The sequence below is a fragment of the Bos indicus x Bos taurus genome, chromosome 15 (genome assembly GCF_003369695.1).
Source record: "Bos indicus x Bos taurus breed Angus x Brahman F1 hybrid chromosome 15, Bos_hybrid_MaternalHap_v2.0, whole genome shotgun sequence".
NCBI lineage: Eukaryota > Metazoa > Chordata > Mammalia > Artiodactyla > Bovidae > Bos > Bos indicus x Bos taurus.
Window position 1 is genome coordinate 17,248,223 of NC_040090.1, and position 18,720 is coordinate 17,266,942.

Consider the following 18,720-nt stretch of genomic DNA (forward strand, 5'->3'; position numbering starts at 1 on the left):
AACCCGGGCCTCCCGCATTGTAGGCAGACGCTTTCAGCGCCTGAGCCACCAGGGAAGCCAATTTTCTCCCCTGAAAACCATCCAGCGCCTGCGTCCTGCAAATCCCACGGTCCTCGAGTCCTCCGGCTTGAGCAGTCCCGCCTGCGCGCCCTGCTCGGCGCCTCCCCGCCCTGCTCCACGCCTCCCCACCCCCTCGCTCCGCAACTCAGGCCGCTCCCGCCACCCAGAAGGACTACCACTTCCGGTACGCCCTGCGCGGCTATCGGAGCCACGTGACCGCGCTTCTACGCCTACCTCGGTCACGTGACTCGGGGAAGATGGCCGCGCTGACGGCGGAGAACTTTGCAGCTCTCCAGAGCCTGCTGAAGGTAAATGGGAGGGCTGGGGCCAGCGCAAGACGGGCCTTTGTCTCCAAGACTTTGGACAGAGCAGGAGTTGAGAATAAACCAACCCTGATTTGGAGCCACGACTCTGCCACTGCCTCTCACTGTGACCCCTGGCAGGTGGTCGCGCCTTTCCGAGCTTTTTAATAGTAGAAACAAAATTAGCATCGCTTTGACAGGATAGTGGAGAAAACAAGACAATGGACTTGAAGGTGGTGTACGAAGGTGCCCTACTAAAAGTCTCTGGGGCTGGCTTTTGGGATTGGTGCATTGGGGTAGTAATCGCTAGATCCGCCTTACCAGTTCCCCACGCACTTTAATTTTGAGATCTTGATTAACAGTCAGTTGAGAGAAAACAAACAAAAAAAAAAACACCCTATACAGAGAGATCCTATTTGCCATTACCCAGTTTCCCCCAGTGGTAACATTTTGGAAACCTATGGTATGATACTACAACGAGGATATTGACATTGATAGTCAAGATGCAGAACATTTTCCATCACCACAGGGTTTTTCATGTTCCCCTTATAGAGCTACACCTACTTGCCCTCAGCCTTCACTCCCTCTCTAAACTCTGGCTAATTTGTTCACTAATTTGTTCTTCATTTCTATAATTTTCTCATTTCAAGTATGTTCTATAAAGGAAATAATACAATATACAACCTTTGGGGACTGGCTTTGTTCTCTGAGCCCAGTTTTCTGGAGATTGATCCATGCCATATGTATCAATAATTCTTTCTTTTTTGTTGCTTAGTAGTATTCCATGGTATGACGTCGGCAGGGTTTTTTGCTATTACAAATAAAGCTGCTGTAAACACTTGTATACAGTTTTTTTGTATTGAGCACAAGTCTTTAGTTCTCTGAAACGAATGCCTAGGAGCACAATTCTGGATCTTTTAGTAGTTGCATGTTTTGGGTTTTTTGTTTTGTTTTTATGAAACTGCCAAAATTTCCAGAATGGCTATACCATTCACATTTGCAACAGCAGTGCATGAATGATCCAGTTTCTCCCCATCCTCACCAGCATTTATTGGCATCACTATATTTTATTTGAGCTATTCTGATAGGTGTGTTTTTCTATCTCATTGTGGTTTGAATTTTAATTTCTCTAATGGTTAATGATTTTGGACTTCTTTTCATGTGCCTACCATCTGTATCTCTTCAGAGAAATATCTGTTTATGTTTTTTGTTCATACTCTTAATTGCATTGTTTGCTTTTTACTTTTGAGTTTCTTTATATATTCGAGAGTGTGGTCCTTTGTCATATATATGTGTGGTTTGCACATATTCTTTCCTAGTGTATAGCTACAGAGAATTGGTGGCTCACCCAGCAGAAATGTATTGTCTTCCAGTTCTGGAGGCCAGAAGTATGAGATCAAGGTGTCAGTCAAATTGGTTCCTTCTAAGAATCCCAGGGTGGGCTGCCGTCTATGGGGTCGCACAGAGTCGGACATGACTGAAGTGACTAAGCAGCAGCAGCAGCAAGGGCTTTAAGGGATAGTTTGTTCCATGCTTCTTTCCTACCGTCTGTTGGTTTCTGATAATATTTAATTTTGTAGTCTCTGCATTCACCTTCACATGGAGTTCTCCCTGTTGGCATCTCTGTTTCTAAATTTCCCTTTTAAAGACAGCATCAGTCATACTGGCTTAGAGTTCACCCTGTGTTCCTTGGGGCTTCCCTAGTGGCTCAGATGGTAAACAATCTGCCTGCAAAATGGGAGACCTGGGTTCGATCCCTGGGTTGGGAAGATCCCCTGGAGGAGGACATGGACCCACTCCAGTATTCTTGCCTGGAGAATCCCCATGGACAGAAGAGCCTAGCAGCCTACTGTCCGTAGGATTGCACAGAGTAGGACATGACTGAAGCAACTTAGCAACTCAGCACGTGTATGACCTTATCTTCACTAGTTATATTTGCAGTATGCATGCATGCATGCAATCCTATTTCTAAATTAGATTGCATTCTGAGATCCTGGGAGTTATGACTTCAATAAGTGAATTTTAGGGGGACACAGTTCAGCTTGCAACAGAAGCTTTTGCAGAGCAAACGTTTTAATTTTGATGAAATACAGTTTTTTTAAAAAATTTCCTTATATGAACTGTGGGGTTTTTTAAAGAATTGTACTCTTGGTATAAATTCTCACAACTCTTTGTGAAGCCATAGCTCTTAAAAATTTCCCCTATTTTTTGCTTATAGTTTTATATATTCCATTTATATATCTTTTAACATTCAAGTCCATGACCAGTTTTGCCTTAATTTTGTATAAGGTGTGTGAGACACTTTGAGGTCCCCCCCCTGCTTTGGCCTATGAATATCCAGTCCTTGAAGTACCATTTGTTGAAAAGTCTATTTCCTTTGTTGGAATTGCTTTTGCAATTTTGTCAAGAATCAGTCAGGCATATTTGCATAGGTCTACTTCAGAGGTCTTTGGTTTGTTCCATTGATCTATTTGTTTATCCCTCTGAAAATACCATATATTCATGATTACCATAACTATATAATAAGTCTTAAAATCAGGCAGATGGATTCCTCCTACTTCATTCTTTATCAAAATTACTTTAGCTATTCTAATTGTTTTGCCTTTCTATATCAATTTTAGAATGATCTTGGATATATCTTTAAAAAAAAACTTGCTGAGATTTTCATAGGAATTGGGTTAAATCTGTTTATGATGTAGGAGCAAATTGACATCATTTTAATGTGTTGGATCTTCCAATCCATGATCATGGTGTGTCTCCCCATTGATTGAGATCTTTGATTTTTCTTATCTGTGCTGTGTAATTTTCAGCATACAAGTCCTGTACATGCTTTGTTAGATTGATTGCTAAGTATTTCTTCTTTTTTTTTTTTTTTTGAGCAGTTGCAAATGATATTGTACTTTTAATTCCAGTGTCCACATGTTCATTGCTAGTGTGTAGAAATACACCTGATTTTTCTATGTGTCTCTTGAATTTGCAAACTGCTGACCTCATTTATTCTAATAATTTTTTGTACATTTCTTTGGGCTTTCTCATAGACTGTCATGCTGTCTGCAAATAGGGACAGTTTTATTTCTTCCATTCTGATCTGCAAACCCTTTCTTTCTTCCCCTTGCCTTGTTTTAGTGGCTAGAATTTTCAGCACTATGTGGAGTAACAGTAGTGAGAGCAGACAGCTTTGTCCTGTTCCCGGCTTTAGTCTTTGATGGTTAAATATGCTGTCTCTAGGTTTTTTGGTAGATGCTCTAAATCAAGTTATGGAAGTTCCCCTTTATTCCTAATTTTATGAGAGTTTCCATCAAGAATGGATGTTGAATTTTATCTACTGCTATTTCTACATTGATTGATATCCTGTGATTTTCTTCCTGAGCCTGTTAATATGATGGACTACATAGATTTTCAAATACTGAACTGACCTAGCTAGCATCCCTGGAGTAAATTCGACCTGGTTATAGTGAATAATGCTTTTTATATATTGCTAAATTCTATTTGCTAGTATTTTGTTAAGGATCTTTGCATCTCTTTTAATGAGGGATATTGGTCTATTGTTTGGTTGGTTTTACATATATTCTCTGTCTGATTTTGGTATCAGAGTAATGCTACCTTTGTCAAATGAATTGGGAAATGTTTCCTCCTTTTCTGTTTTCTAGAAAAAGATTATGTAGAATTAGTTAATTCTTTCTTCAAATGTTTGTTAGAATTCTCCGGTGAAACCATCTGAGTCTGGCAATTTCTTTTCTAGGGGTTTTAAAATGACAAATACAGTTGCCTTAATAGTTACAAGACTGTTCAAGTTTTCAATTTTATATTGAGAGAGTTGTGGTAGTTTGTGTTTTTTTGAGAAATTGATCCATTTCATTTAAACTGTCAAATTTACGTGTGTATAGTTGTTTGTATTTAGTTATTCTCTTATTTTCTTTTTGAAATCTGCAGGGTCTGTAGTGATATGCCCTACTGCCTTCCTGATAATGGTAATTAGTGTTCCCTTTCTTTTTAACTTTGTCAGTCTTGCTAAAAGTTTGTTAATTTTTTAAAATTAATTTATTTAATTTAGTTAATTAATTTTTTAAAGTTTGATATTTTCAAAGAACCAGGTTTTTGTTCCATCACTTCCTCTTTTTTCCTGTTTTCCTTTTTTTTTGGTGTCTGCTCTTTGTTATTTCCTTTCTTCTTCCTTTAGGTTTATTATGCTCATGTTTTCTAGGTCCTTGAGATGAGAGCTTGGGTTATTTTTTTGAGATTTTTCCTCTTTTCTAATGTATGTATTCTGTGCTGTAAATTTCTCTCTCAGCACCATCTTGGCTGTATCCCCAAAATTGGGGTTTTGTATTTCATTTTCGTTTATTCACTTGAATAAATGAAATAAGTTATTTCATATATTTTTAAGCTTTCCCTTGAGACTGTCCCTTTAGTCTGTGGATTATTGTTTCCAAATGTTTGGACACATTTCTTTGATCTTTCTTATTGATTGCTAGTTTGACTCTTGTGTTGGTTGACAGCACTCTCTGTATGATTTCAGTTCTTTTGAATTCATTAGGGTTTGTTTTTTGGCTCAGAATATCATCTCTCTTGGTACCTGTTCAGTGAGCTTTTGAAAAGAGTGTGTATCCTGTTGTTACTGGGTGGTGTTCCATAAATGTCAATTAGGTTGATTGATGGTGTTGCAGAGTTCTTCTGTATCCTTGTTGAATCTGGTCCAGTTGTTGTATCAATTGTTGAAAGAGGGGTGTTAAGGAGTCCAGCTGTATTTATGGATTTGTCGATTTCTCCTTTCACTTCTGTTTTTACTTCCCATATGTAGTAGCTCTCTTGCTGAGTGCTTACACTCAGGATGTCTTCTTGGTGAACAGAACTTTTTATCGTTATTTAATGTCCCTCTCTGTCTCTGGTAATTTTCTCTGCTGTGAAGTCTGCTTTATCTGATGGTCATGTAGCCACCTTGCTTTCCTGATTGTTTGCATGATCTCCTTTTCCATTCTTTTACTTTTAATCTGCTTCTGCCATTATATTTGAAGGGAGTTCCTTGTAGACAGCATTTAACTGATCACATTTCTTAAACTAGGGGTCCCCAACCTTTTTGGGACCAGGGACCATTTTTGTGGAAGACAGTTTTTCCACAGACTGGGTTGGGGGCTATGGTTTTGGTGTGTACATACATTACATTTATTGTGTACTTTATTTCTGTTATTATTATATCACCTCCACCTCAGATCATCAGGTATTAGATCCTGGAGGTTGGGGACCCCTGTTTTAACCCACTTAGTCTTTATTTTTTGTTTCTTTAATTTTTCTGCCTTTCTGTGGGTTGTTTGACCAGTTGACTATTTGGGGGAATTCCATTTTGATTTATCTATAGTGCTTTAAAATGTAATTCTGTTTATAACTCTTATACTGCTAATTCAACTTATTACATTTATTTACATAATATCACAATCTCAGAGGCAATATCAGTATCATCATTTTACCAGGTAGAGTGAAGTAGTCCCTTATGTATGATATAGTTATCTTAAATACTTCCTCTACATACAGTTCGGGCCACATCGGACAGTGGCTTTTCTTTTTTGCTCATACGTCCCAGACTGAGCTGAAGAAGGGGGCCACCCAGGAGCCCAGTGGGTGAAAACAAAGAAACTCCAGCAAATACTTGCTTCCTCTTATTGAAGACCAAGAAAGGGATAGCTTGGGAAGAGAGAAAACTGTTAGGTAGCAACTGTTTACTCCACCAAAGCACCACAGGAAAAACTGTGGCCCCGCTGCCCACTGTGTCAGCAAAGGCTGGGGGGCACAGACTCCCGCCGTGTGAGGCTGCGACACCGTGTTTCAGCAGCCCCGGCAGCTGGCGTCAGAGAAAGCCAAGTAGGGAGCTGGACTCCCATCCCCACCGGCGGCTTCCACCACCCCTGGCATGAGTGGAGACTACACGGAGCCAGAACTTCCACCTCTGTGCTGTGGCAGCAAGGAGCCCCCACGTTAGAGTGTCAGCAGGAACCAATAGGGGAGCTGGGCTTTCATCTCCATTCAGTAGTCATGAAGCCGCATCCTCCCCCCCAACACACACACACACACACACTCCCCGTGCTACCTGAGCAGTGAAAGAGAAAGCCAGCTAAAACAGAAGATTTAAACAAGGTCCGCGGTCTCAGGACATAATATGACCGTGTCATTCCTTGGTCATGAGGTCCCTAGAAGGTCTGCCTTCTCTCCGTTTTCAGCATTATCTTACATTTCTGTAAAGTGCCTGGGGAGTTTAGCCGTGTTTAGCAGGAAAAATAAGAAAAAGTACATCTGCATCATCTTCCCAGAAATGGAAGTGTCCTATGCCCCTCTTAGGTGTTACGCCTTAACCGAGACTGTATTATGTTCTTAAGAAATGTATTTTCAGAGTCTGAGTTTGTTTCTTGTTTTGTCTTTTTCCGTCTGGAATTAATTTATAGGCCTCCTCGAAAGATGTTGTCAGACAGCTGTGCCAAGAGAGCTTTTCCAGTTCAGCCCTTGGCTCCAAGAATCTCTTGGATGTTATGTGTTCCAGCTTGTCCGTGACCCAGGAGGAGGCAGAACAAGTAAGTGTGGTCAGAAATGACCTCTGGCCACTGGCTTCTCAGCTCATCAGTCTCTTCATTGACGTCCCAGCCACCGCCACGTCCAAGGGAATTTTTCCCCTGAATTGTCTGTTGACATTACAGATGGGTTTTTTTTAATGTTAGGGAAGTTAGTGGGAACCTGCTGTGTATCACAGGGAGCTCAGCTCTGTGCTCTAGAGGCACCCCTGTAGGATGAGGGGATGAGAGGGAGACCCAAGAGGGAGGGGATATATGTATACTTAGAGCTGATACACTTTGGTGTGGTTTAGTTGCTAAGTTGTGTCCATCTCCTGTGACCCTGTGGACTGTAGCCTGCCAGGCTCCTCTGTCCATGGGGATTCTCTAGGCAAGAATACTGGAGTGGGCTGCCATTTCCTTCTCCTGATACCCTCTGTTGTGCAACAGAATCTAACACAGTATTGTAAAGCACCTATGCCCTCCGCCCCCCAAAAAAGCTGTTGTCATTGAACCTTCACATCGATACGATAAATGAGGCATGGATGGGAAGATGATAGCCACAATCAGAGCTCTTGACCATTTCATTTTCAGATTTGTTACCTAGACGGTGTGCACGAAAGCCACACTTGTGCTTTTCTGAGCTGAGCCACCTCCCATGGCATCTGAGAAAGCCCTAAGGCAGAGAAAATTACCTCTGGGGCATCTTGTTAGGTTCAGCTAAGCAGTGTGATACTCACAAGATGAGGACAGGCCGCACTTGGCTACGCATGCACTTGGAATGACCCGGGGTAGAACCTGGACGATGTCTTAGCAGGGCAGCATCAGCCACTCCTTCCACAGGGGGCTCTTTGCTCTCCTCACCCTCCCTGGTGACAGCTAGGGGGTAAGGAGGTGACATTCCAGCTACTCTGGATGAAAACCCAAAACTCCCCCACAGCCAGTACCACTGCAGTAAGCACAGCTTCGGGTGCTGGCAGGGACGGTGTGGCCACACTCAGGGAAGCCCAAAATGTGGGCTCTGGTGTCTCCACAGGCCTCCTGTCCAGCAGCAGGGACCAGTGCAGCGTTGCCTAGTAACACAGCTGACTTGCTGCTGCGCTGACATTACCAGGGGAACAGGCTAGAAAGTTAGCTTAAGGTCAGAGTGCGTGCACCAGGAAAAAAACGGGCTTTATTAGCCCTTTGCCCGCCAGCAGAGAGACTTTCTGGCAGGTTGATAGCATGCTTGGTCGGGCAGCTGCATGTCCTCTAAGCAACAGGTGGACTTGGAGGCGGGCCGAGGCACATGGGCATCAGCGGCTGGGCCCCCAGGGCCTCTGGACTTCTGAGGCCCAGCGTGAGTGACAGTGGCAGCGTGCGGCAGGCCCTCTTCCCAGCAGGGGACGGCGCCCTGTGCCCTGTGCCAGTGCCCCTCACCGCCCAGGCTCCCCGTCTTCCCCGCAGCTGCTCCAAGCCCTGCACCGCCTCACCAGGCTGGCCGTGTTCCGTGACCTCTCCTCCGCCGAGGCGATTCTGGCACTCTTTCCTGAAAATTTCCACCAAAACCTCAAAAACCTGCTGACAAAAATCATCCTGGAACACGTGTAAGTGCTCATTTCTTGAGAGTTTCTTATAATGCTGGTATGTTTCAATTTCTCTTCTAGATAAAATATGCTCATTCTTGAAAGGCAGGCACAGGTCAGCAAAAAAGAAGAAAACCATTAAATCCACCCCCCAGAGGGTTAGCAGTGTTCACTCCGTAACAGAAAACCTTTTTTGAGGGATGTACTTTTTCCATTTACACAGAGAGAGAGGGATTTGGGTTTTGCTTTTGTATTTAACACAGTGATGTCGTGCCGATTTATAACTTGCTTGTTTTCAGTTCACAGTATTAATGTGAATGATATTCCAGGGTGATAAGTATTTACCTTCAGTATTATTTTTAATGGCTAACTGTATTTCATTATATGAAGAAATTATGTATAATTTAGTTAATAGATACCCTAGTGTTAGACATTTAGGCTGTTGGCAGTTTTCACTTCAGTGAACACTTTCTTGGGGAACCTTTGCCCACATTGTGCTTAACTATTTCCTTGCTGGTAAATGGTGATATTGACGTTTGGCTTTTTATTATCCAGTCAGCAATTGGGAAGACTGCCCCAACTATTTCTCCATCAGTAAGACGTGGGAGTGCCACTCTCCCCACCATCACCTGCACTGGGGGAATGTTTTTTTTTACTTCCGAGTTTTACAAATGGCACACGATACCTCATTTCAATTCATGTATCTGTGCTCCTGGGTTTCCCAGGTGGTGCTGGTGTTACAGAGCACACCTGCCAGTTCAGGAAACACAAGAGACCTGAGTTCGATCCCTGGGTCAGGAAGATCCCCTCGAGGAGGGCACGGCAGCCCACTCCAGCATTCTCGCCTGGAGAATCCAGTGGACAGAGGAGCCTGGCGAGTTACAGTCCACAGGGTTGCAAAGAGTTGGGCATGACTGAAGTGCCGTAGCATGCTCGCATGAATCTTTGGTACTAGTGATGTCAAATATCTTTTTCATGTTATTGGTCATTTTTATTTCTTTTGTGAATTATCTGTACATTTTCTACCTGGGAAAATCCTTTTCAGTACATATAGTTTAAGCAGAACTGATTAACTGCTGGTTAGCAGCAGGCTTGAACAGATCTCTGTGATAATCACAAGGGATAACGCTTACTTACCAAGGGTTTTGCTGCTTATGTAGAAACCTTCTCATGGGTAGCCACGTTTCACTCGGACTCTGCACCTCGCCGTGGCGGGGTTTGCTGTAGCGTTAGGTCTGTTTGGGTGTGTTTTATGTAAGGTGCCAGCACTGTGTAGGAGATGCCTAGTGACAAAGGATGAGTTGACCTTTTCTGTATTGTCTCTGAGAACAGCAGTACAATGTGATTACAGGGCATTTAGCCTTCTCTTGTTTTTCCTAAGCTGAAAACTGAACAGCTGTGGCCTCTACATCACTCGATTCTGTAAAACAAACAGCTGCTGCTTGGAAGGGGGCATTTCTGTGGTCCTCTCCTGTCAGGAGGGGATTGTAGGTTTGAAGATCCCCGAAGGAGCGGAGGCCCAGGCCCACGGGCCTCATTATCGGAAGACCCACTTGGCATCCCTTTTGCATTCTGTTTTTCTCATCTTTCCCTAAACAGATCTGCTTGGAGAGCTGAAGCCCAAGTGAATCAGAGTGAGTACCAAGGAACCTGCCTCTTTCCCCACGCCCCTTCCTCCCCAGCCCTAACCCTAAATCTGCTGGAGTTTTTAACTAAAACCAAAGTGAATCAACCCACTTAGTGGTTGTTCTGCATTTCTTTTTAATCCTACTTTTTAATATTGTTTCTGATTACAAGGCATGTTGTTAAAAAAAAAAAAACCAACTTTCTGTCCAAAGCAGAAAGTACTTAAAATGACTATGTTTCCATTAGAAAACAAATTAATGATAATTGAAATTATTGTGAAAGAGTGAATAAAACTGGGTGCTTGATAAATGGTCACTAAACTCGGTCACAGTGCTGCAGAACTTGGCCTGCATTAGCTCATTTAGTCCTCCCAGCAACCTTGTAAATGGGGTGGGGATCATCCCCATTTTACAGATGAGCAAACAGAGGCTCAGAGGTTAAACAGGAATATTGAAGCCAAGCCTGTGTGTCTCTCAAACAAAAGCTCTTTCTGCTGTTGGCAAAGCTACACATTTTCTAAGACTCAGGCCACGGCCTCATCTTCTCTACCTGTGTCATTCATTCCTCATTTTCCCTCGATGTCTGGAGGGCTAGGTGTTCAGGCAGAAGCCTGGAGGTGCTGTCCACCAGGAGTCCACACTATAATAAGTGCGGGGGCCACGAGCAGTGGTAAGGAAGGCCCAGGGCTTGCTGTGGGGTCTTGGGCCCCATCTCTCTGTCTCCCTCAGAGGCTTGCGGTGTGGCCTAAGGGCCTTACAAGTGTGCAGCCCTTAGAGCTGCCCGTCATAAAGGCTTGGTTACTCGGTGGTGCGAGGGCTGAGCGGAGCTGTATCCCCACAGTCTCTCTGCCGCGCCTGGTGGACCTGGACTGGAGGGTGGACATCAAAACCTCCTCAGACAGCATCAGCCGCATGGCCGTCCCCACCTGTTTGCTTCAGATGAAGGTATGTCCACCGTCATGCTCACTGGAAGGCAGGGGGCGGGGCACGAAGGATCTGTGTCCCACAGACCAGCGGAGATGCCAGTCTCCAACATCATAGGGTCTCTGTGTGTGTATTTAGTCGCTCAGTCATGTCCGACTCTTTGCAACCCTTTGGACAGTAGCCCTCCAGGCTCATTTGTCCATGGAATTTTACCAGGCAATAATACTGAAGTGGGTAGCCATTCCCTTCTCCAGGGGATCTTCCTGACCCACGGATCAAACTTGCATCTCCTATGTCTCCTGCATTGCAGGCAGATTCTTTACCTGCTGAGCCATCAGGGAAGCCCCTAGCCCCATAAATTAAGAAGCTGTAGCACCCCTAAAGTGCAGAGTGTTTATTTAGAAAGTATACATGAATTAGCATAGTACAGTCATAATAAAACCTATACCAAAAGTAGAAATATTTTAAAATAAGACAGACATGAGATACAAATTTTAAAAATAATTTGTTGAACCTAAAGGTTACCTTCGACACTTAAACGGGAAGGTTTGGCTTTAATGATAGGAGCACGCACTCAAATTTCAAATTGTCTTCTTGATAAGTCTGGTATACTTGACTGAGTTCTTGTCCAAACTAAGGGGGCTGTCGCTGTCTGTACCATGCTGAGCAGGGGCTCCTGTTAGCAGTTGGAGAAGTGTCAGTTCTTCATTTGATTGTTCACATGCAGTTGCCTCAGTGGTGGTATCTTCACAGTTATTTTCAGGAATCTTGTTAAGTCACATACCTATTTTTAGGGTTTGTTTAGTTAAAACCTGGGCTTCCCTGGTGGCTCAGATGATAAAGAATCTGCCTGCAATGCAGAAGATCTGGGTTTGATCGCTGGGTCAGGAAGATCCCCTGGAGAAGGAACTGGCAACCCACTCCAGTATTCTTGCCTGGAAAATCCCACGGACAGAGGAGCCTGGTGGGCTATAGTCCATGGGGTCGCAAAGAGTTGAACACGACTGAGCGACTAACAGTTTCAGGTTTTTTTTTTTCAGGTTTTAGTTAAAACTAGATAAGGTAATGCTGTATTTAGTTAACCACCAGACAGCCAGAAACTCAACACTGGTGAGAAAATGAAACAGAGGGTGTCTCTGACAACTTAAGTTTTAACTATTAGTGTAAGACCTACTTAAAAAAAGATGCAGACACATGTAACTAGAGGCTGTAATGTTTTTCCTGCGTCCTGGCGGATTCTTATGTACCCGTGGAGCCCCGGCCTAAAGTGCCAGCATGCACCCAGGCGGTATTTTTCACTCAAGCGCTGAGTTGGGGGTGGGAGGGTGAGGGAGCCTGGGCTTCTCCGATTCCTGTTCGGAGCCCCTAAGATGGCTCCCGCCCTGCCCCCATCTGCTGGGTAACTCCAGGACTAGCACTCGTGACTCTGAGCAAAGAGCCTCTCCTCAGAGCTTCACCAGAACCAGGTAAGGCCTGCGGGTTGAAGAGAGGCAGCCTTGACTCTGGGGAAATGTTCTCTTCTCAGATCCAGGAAGATCCCAGTCTGTGTGGGGACAGGCCCTCCGTGTCGGCCGTCACTGTGGAGCTGAGTAAGGAGACGCTGGACACGATGTTAGACGGGCTGGGCCGCATCCGGGACCAGCTGTCCGCCGTGGCCAGCAAGTGAGGCGGCCCGCGGGCCCCAGCGCCCTGCCCACTGCCCCCCAGCACGTGGAGGCCCCCGCAGCGCCCACTGCAGGGGTGGGGGACCGGCACGGAAGGGGGCTGGCATCCAGAAGGCGCAGCAGCTGGGTCGGGAGGAAGCAGCCGGGCCCCCACGCTCTTCTCCTCACTCGTCTTCCTTTTGCTCTCTCTGAAGCCAGTGGGCAGAAGCCACTGTCCCCACAAGGCTCCTGTGGGGGGGACTTTGTGACAGCTGTGGCAGGAGAGGGAGGGAGCTTTGGCTGGGTCAGCTGCCTCCGCCTGACTGAGTGGGATTCAGGCCCAGGTTGTGGTGCTCATCTTAGTACGTCCCTGTCCAGCGCTCACTCTGCTGGCTGAGCTCGCTTCTGCTCTGGAACACATGCAGGGAGTCAGGCAGGCGATGTGCACAGTTCTGCTCTGTCAGAGGAGCCAGACCGACCCCACAGGGCAGGGTCCCCGCAGTGTGCCCGTCTCCCTGAGCCCAGAGCCTCCCCAAGCCCTTCATCCCTGCTGGACCGTAGAAAGTGGGAATTCATTCCCTTCTTCGTGGAGCCAGTGCCCCTTCCTTGATGTAATGGGACCACTCGGGCTGAAGAAGTGGGAGTGACTGTAAATAAATACAGTTGTAAAACCTTTGTGATTCCAGTCGCTTTTGTAGCTTGTCCGTGGCTTGAGTTGTTACCTTGGACCAGTGCTGCCTCTCATTCGTAAAGATGCTCTCTCTGCACGTTGTCCTTCCTGGCTTATCTCATGACCATAGTGTGACCCGAAACCGGTCCTGTGAACTGGCCCACCTTCCGTATAGTCTGTCGCATAGAGCAAAAGCAGAGTTGACCTCAGCAGGTGCTTCTCACGAGAGCTGTGATGAACGCCCTCCTCAGGACTTCCCCGGTGGTCCACTAGCTAAGACTCCATGCTTCCGATGCAGGGGGCCTGGGTTTGATGCCTGGTCAGGGAACTAGATTCCACATGCTACAACTAGTACCCATTCCAGCCAAATAAATAGAAAAAAAAAGTACTCCTCAAGGAGTTTAACTGGGTGGAATTGTCACTGTCACATGCCTGACACGTCCCAGGGGCTCAGTGTAAGAGGTGCCCCTTATCCATATCACTCAGTATCAAGAGCCTGCAGCTTTCTCTGAGTGCTTTGCTCTGGCGACTTCTCGGGTGATGTGTGTGGATGGTGTGCTTGGGAAGATGGATGGAGGAGGTGGGGCCTCAGGTTAAGAGGATCCACTTGAGCTCAATTCCTGCCCACCCTGAGTTTTGACTTTTTTTTTTTTTGTAATTGTAATAATAATTGCATCTGCTCTGTAGAATTTTTGTGAAGATTTAAGCGGTACAACGAACCTAAAAAGCACTTGGCGCTATTAGGACAAATGAGGGCTGGATACTGTTAGCTTTGGTTATTAATGGGATGGAGAGTAGAGAGCGCTCTATGCTCATTGTTTCATCTACTGTAATGGGGTTCGTATGACTATGAGCGACTGTCCTCTCTTTATCAACAACAAACTCCTCTCATCCAGGTAAAGTCACCTGCTAGTAAGTTGCCTCATCAGATCTTGGGCCCAGGTCTCTCTACCCCATAGGACTCTGCAAGGGGCTTAGAGTTCTGTGACTTTAGCTCCATTTGGAAAATACTAGAACTGAAGTAGAGATAAGAAATCTTCTGCCCCCGCTAGTGAAATATTAGGGAAGTCAAGAAAAAAAAATCCCCAGACTCCTTTCTGCCATTTCCCGGAAGCTGAGCTACCTTCTGTTAAAATGGCAGTTCTTAACGCATTTGGGGCTATAGCCATTGAGAACCTAATGAAAACCCTGAATCCTTTCTGTAGGAAATGAACACTAAATTTTTTATATTCAAGGACAAGTGTTCCTGGACCCTGGTGGCCAGCCCAGTATGTCCAGGTTGAGCACCCCTGGTCCCAGCCTCAGGTAGAGTTCAGACTTGTGACTTCATCCCTCTCTTTTTTCCTTCCACTCCCTGTGACCCATAGACAGAGATCCCCAAATAACCTGTTTGCTGGGTTTGCCATGGGGTTCCATTATAAATTTTTAATTTATTTATTTTAATTGGAGGCTAATTACTTTACAATATTGTAGTGGTTTTTGCCATACATTGACATGAATCAGCAAAAAATTGACTTGAAGCAGGAAGCCCGGCAGAGGTGTCTGGACAGCTGGACATTCCTTTAGCCAGATCCACCTGAACAAAACTGGGTGCGTGACAGTGAGAGCATTCAAGACATAACATTGAGGAACTTCCCTGGAGAACCAGCAGTTAAGTCTCTGCGCTTCCAATGCAGGGGATGTGGGTTCCATCCCTGATCAAGGATCTAAGATCCCACATGCCACGTGGTGCAGGCAAAAAATGATAAGTGTTTGCTACCCTTCGCTGCTCATGCTCATTTAAGGGGGTGGTTTTCCCATTTTAGCATGGACTGTTTGTAACTACCATATCAATGGTTGGCCTGACCCTATCTCAGAATAAACCTCCCAGCTCTCCATCAACGGAAGTTCCTTCATTGCTTGTCTGGTTTCCCAGTAGTACTAATGAGCAGTTACCTGCAGACTGTCCTTTCCTTAGGTTGCAGCAAGGTTTGGGTGTCCAGGCTCCATTCGTGAAAGGGCCATGGTAGATCTCAGTGATGGCCACCCCTGGCTCTGGCTGCCCAGTACTGTCCACCCAGCCAGTCACAGGGGTGAGCAGATGGCTCAATCCTGTGTCCCAGGGAGATTGTACATGACTCAGGTTGGGCCAATCTGATCTTTCCCTATGACACTTTTTTTGCTGAAATTGGCAACAAAGACCACCTCCTGCCTCAGCTCTGATAGTAAAGCCATGCTTGGGTCCCTGTTCCCCCACACAGAGAAAGCCCATCTACAGTAGGAGAGGCTCACCTGGAGCAAAGCAGAACCCCAAAGTTGGGAGGAAGATGAGAAAATCCAATGAAGCCAGTCCTAGTCTTCCTCCTACTGTATCCATCAGGATGGGTCGGGTTTGTGTTAAAATGGACTGGGATGCGTTTTTATCCAGGATGGCAAGACACACAGACACACAAATGATTGTCACAAAGGAAGACGTTTCTACTCACATAGCCTTAGAAACTGGAGGCGTGGAATGTCTTGCAGGGCTAACGGGGAAGAATCAGTTGGCCTGGAGGCAGAATAGCATGGTCCAGAGCCTTTATTGGGGTTCCCAGGTGGCTCCGTGGTAAAGAACCTGCCTGCCAATGCAGGAGCCCCAAGAGATGTAGGTTCAATCCCTGGGTCAGGAAGATCCCCTAGAGGAGAGCATGGCGACCCACTCCAGTATTCTTGTCTGGAGAATCCTATGGACAGAGGAGCCTGGTGGACTACAGTCCATAGGGTCCCGAAGAATCGGATGTGAGTAACACTCTGTGAGGGCAATAGGGTGGGGGACGGGAGTGGTGATAAGAGCAGGCATGCAGAGCCTTTATTGGGGTTTTCACAGGAAGAAATGGAGGTGTAAGCATAGGATTGGCTAGGTTGGATAATTTGGGTAGGCTCTGGGCTACAGGTGTGGCCCTTCCTGTTTAGTACCTGGTCTGGGGGTGACTCAGGGCAGGGAGAATACTGGCTTGGGTGTGAGAGTTTGAGAGAACACGTAGTTGGGATTGTGGGTGGGGACTGGTTGGCCTGTGTATCAAAGGTGTGTTCTCAGGGAGCTGTTTGCTCTCTCTAGGGATTAGCTAGCCCTAGAAGGTCAGTCTCTCTAGGGTCAAATGTCTGAGCATCACAAATACAGAAAGTAATGCAAAGTTATGCTGTAGTAACAAACAATCCCAAGGTCGCAGTGACTTTTACACAACAGAAGTTTATTTTTTGCTACACAGTCAATGCAGGTTGGGGACTCTGTTCAACTTTAGTCACTATCTCAACACGTCCCTCCCCAGTCACCGAGGCAGGACAGGGAACTGTGACAGACTGCACGCCTGCTGTTAAAGTTCTGTCCAGATGGCAAGGGTAGTCACACGGTCACACCAGACTTAGAAGATGGCAGAAAACGTCAGTCCTTCCATGTACCAGGAAGAAAGAAATGGGATATTTGCAATCAGATCTGAACTACTGCTCCCCAACAGCAGAACCAGAGACTCCATTTTGCCTAAACTCATTTGTACTTAGAACCAAAAGAATTGTAAGAACACACATGTCATCTCAGCACCTTTTCTCATGATAAACCTCATCAGCCGTGTGACACTAGAAGCGTGTGAAACATTTTCCCAGATACCTTAGTCCCTGTTCACCTTGCCCTCCTGAAGTCAGTGGAGCGTGGTTCCTTGAGGATCCGGGCATTTACTGAGGAAGAGTCAGTTCAGAGACAGCCAGGGCTGAGTTAGAACTCCAGTCTGGATCTTTCAGCTCAAAGGTCTGTGCTCTTTCTTGCCTTGATTTTGGAAAAAGAAAACCTGGGTTCTTTACAGATGGTGAAACTTGACCCTTAATCTGACGACATTCCGCTCCCTCCCTCAGAAAGCAGAAATCAGTTCTGCTTTCCCATTTCCTGATTCTGCTGATAATCAGTTTCAAAGACGGTGAGTGGCCTGGGGACCAGGCGTGCGAGTCTTTCCCACACAAGCCAGTTCTCTAAACACTCGTGGTGGGCACCATGTCCAACTGTCGTTAGTCAAGCTCTGTGCTCTGGTAGTTACAGATTTCCAGGAAGTAAGTCCGGCGTGATATAGAGGCTCTTGGTTATTTTGTTCAGTAAACTGAGATGTTACCAGAAATGAGAGAGGGCTTTTATTACATTTTAAAGATATTTTCATTTGGAAACCATTGGCTCCCTGGCATTTTGAAAGTTTTCCAGTGGTTGGACATTTACAAGAACTGTTTTGAACCTGTAGCTGCTGACTTTCAAATACTGATCATTCCTAAACATTCTCTCATTTGCGTGATGCTGACTTTGGTACAACTTCCTTCTTTATTTAGTGCTCACATTTCTGGGCTTTAATTGTCCTTTTTAGAACTACTTTAAGAAAGAGAGAAAAAAGATTTCTTAGTAGTAGTTCCTGGATGGTGGGCTTCCTCGGTGGCCCAACAGTAAAGAATCTGCCTGCAATGCAGGAGATGGGTATTCAATCCCTGGGTCTGGAAGATCCCCTGGAGAAGGAAATGGCAACCCACTCCAGTATTCTTGCCTGGAAAAAGCCACTGACAGAGGAGCCTGGTGGGCTACAGTCCATGGGGTCTCAAAGAGTCAGACATGACTGAGCAACAATTTCCTGGCTGCTATCAGAGGACCCTGATCTCCAGGGAGAGAGAACCAGTCTTCACTTGAGGAAATGTCAAGAGCTCTTACAGATGAAGTCTGGAAAGCTGAGCTTCTACTCACCCTGGGCTCTTGGGAAAGACTCTGGTTTTTCTGCCTCATCTGTAAGTGGAGATAACTAGGGAAATGCACCTCACAGATTCACAGTAAACTCCGAAGTAGACCCCTCGACTGAAGAGTGGGCCTGCCTTGGCTCTTCCTGTCAATGTTGCACTAGCCATGTGACCTCTGACACATACCACACAGTGAAACACAATCCTGTCCCAACAAGTTGAATCATAAATGAATTCAGAGATGCTTTGGGATATCAGAAGACTCTGGGGTCAGTATAAACATAACACTGGATCACAGCTCAGGAGTTGGCCTCTGGTTAGAATTTCGGGAACTCTGATCAAGTTCCCACTTCAGGCAGTAGATGCCCCAGGAAACGGTCATTGGTGTCCCACCTTCCTCCACAGACACACACGATTTGACACCTGTTAGTAAATGATGGTTGACTTATATTGCATTGATCAGAATGGCAGACTCGTGGAATGAATGTAGATGTGAATTTCTCTTCCTAAATCTACCTCTGCAGTGCCCGCTTTTACCCCAGATCAGTTCATCCAAGCACCTGCAGAGGGAGCTGTGGTGAAAGTGAAAGTTGCTCAGTCCTATTGGACTCTTTGCAACCCTATGGCCTATACAGTCCATGGAATTCTCCAGGCCAGAATACTGGAGTGGGTAGCCATT

General features: G+C 45.6%; 1 protein-coding gene across 1 annotated transcript; it reads left to right on the forward strand.

Moving 5' to 3' along the window:
• Positions 1 to 270: 270 nt before the first annotated feature.
• Positions 271 to 13,328, forward strand: COMMD9 (COMM domain containing 9). Its single transcript, XM_027562656.1, has 6 exons — positions 271 to 368; positions 6,797 to 6,922; positions 8,345 to 8,484; positions 10,063 to 10,097; positions 10,930 to 11,033; positions 12,538 to 13,328. Exons 1-6 carry the CDS (start codon positions 318 to 320, stop codon positions 12,676 to 12,678), a joined length of 597 nt encoding a protein of 198 aa, XP_027418457.1. The 5' UTR covers positions 271 to 317; the 3' UTR covers positions 12,679 to 13,328.
• The last annotated feature ends 5,392 nt before the right edge of the window (positions 13,329 to 18,720 follow it).

Excerpts from the sequence above, each read along its gene's own strand:
- COMMD9 (XM_027562656.1), top strand. The coding sequence starts at position 318 with ATGGCCGCGCTGACGGCGGAGAACTTTGCAGCTCTCCAGAGCCTGCTG. Across the intron at positions 6,923-8,344 it reads CCCAGGAGGAGGCAGAACAA|CTGCTCCAAGCCCTGCACCG; the intron begins GTAAGTGTGGTC and ends TCTTCCCCGCAG. Across the intron at positions 11,034-12,537 it reads CCTGTTTGCTTCAGATGAAG|ATCCAGGAAGATCCCAGTCT; the intron begins GTATGTCCACCG and ends TTCTCTTCTCAG.